Source organism: Condylura cristata, unplaced genomic scaffold, assembly GCF_000260355.1.
Source record: "Condylura cristata isolate star-nosed mole 26May11 unplaced genomic scaffold, ConCri1.0 scaffold00008, whole genome shotgun sequence".
Classification (NCBI taxonomy): Eukaryota; Metazoa; Chordata; class Mammalia; order Eulipotyphla; family Talpidae; genus Condylura; species Condylura cristata.
This window is the reverse complement of record NW_004567109.1, coordinates 10,719,686-10,726,714: the sequence shown is the minus strand read 5'-3', so window position 1 is coordinate 10,726,714 and position 7,029 is coordinate 10,719,686. Positions and strand designations below refer to the sequence as shown.

At 43.6% G+C, this 7,029-nt stretch overlaps 1 protein-coding gene across 1 annotated transcript in view; it reads left to right on the top strand.

Moving 5' to 3' along the window:
- The window catches only part of FUCA1 (fucosidase, alpha-L- 1, tissue), a gene marked incomplete at its 5' end in the record, with an annotated part of 13,174 nt that overhangs the window by 2,547 nt on the left and 3,598 nt on the right, over window positions 1–7,029 (top strand). The window contains 4 exons of the mRNA XM_004679378.2: window positions 68–202; window positions 2,481–2,618; window positions 4,514–4,619; window positions 5,417–5,617. Coding sequence (XP_004679435.1) covers window positions 68–202; window positions 2,481–2,618; window positions 4,514–4,619; window positions 5,417–5,617 — 580 coding nt within the window. The remainder of the gene's footprint in view (window positions 1–67; window positions 203–2,480; window positions 2,619–4,513; window positions 4,620–5,416; window positions 5,618–7,029) is intronic.

Genomic DNA, 7,029 nt, shown 5'->3' with positions numbered 1-7,029 from the left:
AAAAAAAAAAAAAAGTCTCTGGCCCAAAGCCTAACTTCCTGTGCTTATCTGGTTTTGGCGTCCACAGGTATGTTGTCCTGACAACAAAGCATCATGAAGGCTTCACAAACTGGCCGAGTCCTGTGTCTTGGAACTGGAATTCTATGGACGTGGGACCCCATCGTGACTTGGTTGGTGAATTGGGAACAGCCGTCCGGAAGAGGTGGGTGTCTGACCATCCCTTCTCCATGCTTGTGTCCTTTCTAAGCTTGCATTTAGTGAGTAACCCAAGGGGATTCTGGCCTTTGAATGAGCAATGTTTGGTGCTTGGTAGTTTCACATGATCAAAGGTGACACCATCCAAGGAGTTCATGACCTTGTCTGGTTAGGTGAGGACGCCCAGGCTAGACCACACTGTCCCGTTTGCATTCTTTCTAGAGGGATTTTCAACTGAGGACCTCACCACTATGTCTGATGGCAGCAAGGGCCTGGTCTTCCATCTTCATGTCCTCTTTAGTTGTCAACACTGAGCTTTGCAGACACTCAGGAAAAGTCTGGGTGAATGGTCAAGCCACAGTAGCTGAAAAGAACAGTTGAGGTAGCAAAGTGAAGTAAGGAGCCACACAGATCATTCTAATGCATACACTAGTGTTTTCCACTTAATAAGAAGTAACTTCTCAAGATCAAGGTGCCAGGAAATGACAGAGGTGGGATTTGAACCCAGGTATTCTACTTTTGGACTGTCCTCGGTTATATTTGCCTGAATAAGGAAAATATTATTTGTGCTTTGCTCAATCTCATCCCTACTGTGGTTTAATAAACTTGATGCTCTGTTGAAGGGTCGGTCAACTGTCTGCTGTGTAAATAAAGTTTGAGTGGAACACAACCATACTCATTCATTTCTGTTTTCTTTTTTTAAAGGTCTATTTATGTGTGCACACAAGAATGGGGGTGTAGGCCAGAAGGGGGTGAGAAAATTCACCAGAGACAGAGTGGGGAGCAGAACAGAAGGATCTACTGAAATACACCGCTGAGGGGAGCAGCGGGCGGGTCAGGAGAGATCTGCTGTGCCATGTGGGTCAGCTCCCAGGCCAGAGATCGAACTCATGCAGTGGCTTTTGATAGCTTCACAGTGCTGAGACTTTTACCCCTGGGTTAACACAGGGAGGCCCATTTCTGTATTTTGTGTGACTGTTTTCAAACTCTCGTTCCAAAGTTGAAATAGAAACACACGGAAATCATGCCTGGCCTTTTGAGAAAGAGCTTGTCCCCACCTGTCACCTGTCCCCTTTCAGAGCTGTGCTTTGCAAGTGGAGCTACTGTAAGATGAGATGTTGACTAGATCTGGGCTAGTCCTTGATGTTTTGCCCTCTTCCTATCTATTCACCTTCCAAGTCAGATGGTAAAATCCTTCAGTTCTTTCTGCCTTATCTGGGCTGGTGTAATGTACTTTAAGAACTTTTATAAATTTTAGATAAATGAAACACTAAACCTATATTCATTCATTTCAGTTATGTAGAAAATCCTATTAATGATTATTCCTGAGTGTTAGGATTTTGGATATTCTAGTCTTTGTACTGTCCTCTATTGCCCAATTTCTCTATAATATGTATTTTTATAATTGACAGAAAAAAAACATTTTCTAAAGAGATAGGACTATGTTATGCTGATAAGGGAGATAAAAGATGAGCTTTGTGAGTTTTTTCCTTAAGTTATTGATTTGTCAAACTGTAGTTTGTTTTTTTTTATTTTTTTTTTTATTTTTTTTTTTAAAGATTTATTTATTCATACAGAACTGGGGTACAGACCAGAGATGCGGAGGGTGAGAGGATTCACCAGGGACAGAGTGGGGAGCAGAACAGGCAGATCGACGAAGAACACTGCTGAGGGGAGCAGCGGGCGGGCCAGGAGAGGTCTGCCGCGCCATGTGGCCACCTCCGGGGCAGGCGGGAATCGAACTCATGCGGAAGTGGCTTTAGCTTCTTAGTGCTGTGCTTTAACCCGCTGCGCCACCAGGGAGGGCCCTGTAGTTTGTTTTTTAATTAAAGTTACACTGCATGATACCATAGCTTAAGTTTCAGAAGTTTAGCACTGAGAAGCAACATGTGTAGATACTACTTAAGTTCACCACAAAAAGTCCAAAACTACCCTCCACCCCATTATCATTGCCTCTGTCCTCTTTACCTTCTTCCCCTTTCCCTTCTGGGAGCCACTAAGCGGCCTCACAGTCCGAAAGTTTATTTTTTGCTTTATTTAGCTTGTAAAAAGTGCTTTCAGTGATAGTTGGTGTTAAAATATTTATGTATACAAAGTAGTTATGTGTGTTATTGAAACATGAATAACCTCATACTCTTATAAGAGGGTAATGTGCATCAAAGAGGTAATTTAAGGAAATAGTCTTGCGTCCCATCTCCCAAGTTTCACTTAGATATAAAAATGCTACAGCTGATTTTTTCTCAAAATTGATTATTTTTCTCTTCTGTCCTCTTTTCCTGTTCAAGGCACATACGCTATGGACTCTATCACTCACTCCTAGAATGGTTCCACCCACTGTACATCCTGGATAAGAAGAATAACTGCAAAACTCAGCATTTCGTCAATGCAAAAACAATGCCAGAGCTATACGACCTGGTTACCAGGTGAAAGGTTTGGACTTGCTTCCTGTGGGGCACTGTGAACTTAGTAGAATATGATGAAAATCTAGAAAACATTAAAATAGTAAAAGGGAAGTTTGTACTAAAACACCAATATATTTTTTTGCCCCACTTTTCAAAACTCCCATAATATGATTATAGTGCCTTGATAAATTGAAACAATCAGTCAAAACCAAGGATAAGAGTAAGCCAAAATGTCAATTCCTTGCATTATGTTTTCTTTGTCAGGACTTTGGAGAGGGGTGATGAGGTCTAAGGGACCCTGCAAAGAATTTGCATCAGCAGATCTGCATTTGAGCTCAGGCTCTTGTGAACTACAAGCCTGCAGTGGCTCATCCTTCCGAACCTCAGATTCTCTTTGTAAGGCAGGATGAGTAGTGGCTTACATGCCAGACTCAGAATAACATGTGAAAATTGTCTGGTACAGAAGAAGGTATCACTGTCATTCTTAAAATGATTGCTTTCACTTTGGGGTTCTCACCATATTTTATATTTTATTCCTAGTTCTCACTTCTTGTATCTGGAGTCTCGTAGAAAATGATGGACCTTTAAAGCCTAAGAGGCAGCCGTCTTTGCCTATACTCTTAGATTTAAAAAAAAAAAATTGTATTGTATCCAGATGACCATTCTAAGGAAATAATATCATTGTAAGAAACCAGCAGAACTCAGAGTCAAACAGAACTGGATCTGAAGTCCATGTTGTTTTGTTTTCTTCCTGTGTGACCCTCAACAAACTACATAATCTTTCTAGATCTCAATGTCTTTTTCGACAAACTGGGTATAGTATATACTATAAGGTCATTGTGAGAAATGGTGAGATAGTGATTGTTTGGTACTTGGAACCATTTAGGTTCACACAGAACAGACTCTGCTGTCGTGTAGACAAGCAGTGTTTTCCCCAGTTACAGCACAGGATTTGGGGTCAGGACTATCTGCATCTGAGTTCTACCTGCTCTTACTTAGCAGCTCTGTCACTTGAAACAGTTACTCTGCTGAGCTTTCTGAAATGGGAGTGGCCACACTTACCCTGTAGTGTATACAGGCACACCCTCACGTCGCAGGGCTCAGACTGGCAAGGTATAAACGGTGCGGCTGTGGTGCAGGGGGCTCACAGATGCTCTGCAGTTACAGCTTCGGGTAGTCATCCCCCAGAATGCACATGGTAGGATAGTCCAAGGTCTTAGTACCTCCTCAACATGGACTCCTATAGGGCACCACTTTATTCATGTAATTAGTTGCTGGAAGGAAACCAGTTTGTAAATACATGTGTGTGTGTGCATGTGTGTATATATACAGATTACAACTCTACTTTTTTTTTTTTTAAAGATTTATTTATTTGTTCATACAGAACTGGGGTACAGGCCAGAGGTTCAGGGGCGGCGAGAGGCTTCACCAGAGACAGAGTGGGGAGCAGAACAGGCAGATCGACGAAGTACACTGCTGAAGGGAGCAGCGGGCGGGTCAGGAGAGGTCTGCCACGCCATGTGGTCACCTCCTGGGCAGGCGGGAATCGAACTCATGAGGAAGTGGCTTTAGCTTCTCAGTGCTGTGCTTTAACCCACTGCACCACAAGGGAGGGCCACAACTCTACTTTTTTATAAGACAGTAAATTAAAGATTTGAAGGAAATATACCAAAATATTGTGTATAGAACAGTGATTATATTAACAAAGTTTGATTTTGGGGGGGGGGCAGGGGGAAGGTGTTGTGTCTGTCTTTTTAGTTTTCCACATTCTTTGCTCTGTGATAATGTTAAGGTACTCTCAAAATGGGAGAAAATTGATTTTTAACTATTTGTTGCAAAAATAGATCTGTAAAACTTGACTTTGCATGAACTCCAATGATACACATTGTGCTCACTGCTAATGGCTTGTCTTTCAGGTACAAACCTGACCTGATTTGGTCTGATGGAGAGTGGGAATGTCCCGATTCTTACTGGAACTCTACTGAGTTTCTTTCTTGGCTCTACAATGATAGTCCAGTAAAAGTATGTAACCCTGTGATTTATCTTTTACTTATGTTATTTATATTATGACAAAAGAAAGCCAAGAATCTTGAGTAGTGGCAACACTCCATAATGTCCCTCCTCTCCAGAATCCACACCATACACTTCAGGTGTCTGGCTGCCATGACAGGCTGTGTTCTGATACACTCACATGAGCTTCACAGCAGTATTAAACATTTACTTTAAGATGTTCCATGTATTGATTTCTCATAGGTTCACCAAATGTCAGAAGGAGGAAAAGTGTGTCCAACTGTTGAGTTTTCTTTACCTAGACAAAGACTGCCGGGGTTATGTAATAGAAGGTGTTTGGGACTGGTTCAAATACCCAAGTCATGGTTCCAGCTTTCCAGAACTCTGTAACCTTGAGCAGGTCTTCTCCCACTTCTCCTCTAACAGAAGAAATTATTTATTAAAGGGCCTTTCAGAAAGGCTCCTGTAGCTCTGATTCCACCCTGCACACCACTGGATAGGGGATTGTCAGCCTCTTCTGTGACTCTTGGCTTGACTGTGCTGGGGGGGCCGGGGTGGGGGGCTGCCTTGGTCTGTCTAGGGCTCAGATGTTTAACTGCGTCTCTAGCCTCTAGCCACTAGATGGCAGTAGCACCACCCCAGTTGTGGAAAATGTCTCCAGACTTGACCAAATCCTCCTCTAGTGCAAAAGGGCCCGTAGGATGCCTCTCTAAGTCAAGCCTACTCCTTGTTGCAAGCAGACTCTTGAATTGTTGAAACAGAGCTAAATGGATTGACACCTGATGATCCAATGCTTTTGGCATCTTTAGGACGAGGTAGTAGTGAATGACCGATGGGGCCAGAACTGCTCCTGCCACCATGGAGGATACTACAACTGTCAAGATAAATTCAAGCCACAGACCTTGCCGGATCACAAGTGGGAGATGTGCACCAGCATAGACAAGATGTCCTGGGGCTACCGTCGCAACATGGTGCTATCCAACCTTGCCAGTGATGTGGAGATCATTTCAGTAAGATGCCTGGGAGTTGGTTATTAGTCGCTCCTTTCTGAAACGAGCCTCGTCACAGAGCGTGGTAGCAGCATCCTAGGTGTGAGTGTCGGTCAGAGCCATTAGGGCTCTTGACTGTCCTCACAGAAACTCCCCTAAGGAGAAATTTGGTTTTTTTTAAAGTTTTATTTATTTATGCATAGAAGAGTTAGGGTGCTAGCGTGAGATGCAGGGGTGGAGAAGAGTTCCCAGAGACAGGGTGGGGAGCAGAGCAGGCAGGTGTACTGAAGTACACTGCTGAGGGGAGCAGCAAGTGAGACAGCAGAGGTCTGCTGCACGATGTGGGTCAGCTCCCTGGCCAGGGATGGAACTCGTGCTGCAGTGGCTGTAGACTTCATAGTGCTGTGCTTTAACCTGTTGTGCCACCAGGAAGGGCCTGTAAGGAGATAATTATAATTAGAGAAGAAAGCTCTGTAGACAGAGGTTTTCTTCTCAGGCCGTTTTCTATTGAATGTAGGGGTGGTTTCATTTTTTTTTTTGCCACTGTGAAGGGTAAGTAAGTAGACTGAGGAGTTTCCTTCATTATTAAAATATTCATGAATATACAGTAAGCTAATGCTTAGAGAGTTACATTTTAAAAAGTAATCTACATATTCTGGCAACCATATAAAACTAACGGCAAAAGACCAAGACTGGGAGGAAACATCCAGAGTTAGTGTGGGGTAGTTTTAGGTGACTACAGCAAACAAAGGGATTCATCTTTTTAAATGTTCTCTTGATTTCTGGTGACTGCCTTGACGTGGGTTGGTGGGAGGCGCAGTATGCCCAGAGCCCACGCCAGAGCCCGGAGAACCGTCTGTGGGCAGGACGCTTCCCCTTTCCAGCATGTGCTTATGTGGCCCCTCACGTTCTGACACTTCAGCTCTCTTCCAGCTCCCCAGAGTCTCCACAGCAGACTTGCATCTCCCCTCTCTGGCCCCGGAGTTGGCTCTATCCAGCCCCTGTGATGCCTCACGGCCCTGTGCTTTGTGCTCACCTTCTCTGCTCACCCCTGGCCGGCTGGCACCTGACTCAGCCTACCGCTTCCAACTCCCTGGAAACAGCTTCACAAGGACGTGCCCGATGGCTCCCTGAATACACGTTAACCAATTTCTCCATCTTATAGCAGATTTCTCAGTTTTCTCACGTAAACCTGTCCTGCTTTTATAATGGCAAAAATATGTAATATTTTCAAAAGGATAAAGGCTATTCACAGAGCAGGGAGATGATGTGTCTTTATTATTCTGCTTCTAATTCTCCTCTTTTTTTTTTTTAAAGATTTATTTACTTAGACATTTATTCTCCTCTTAACGGAACCATTTAGGTTCACACAGAACAGACTCTGCTGTCGTGTAGACAAGCAGTGTTTTCCCCAGTTACAGCACAGGATTTGG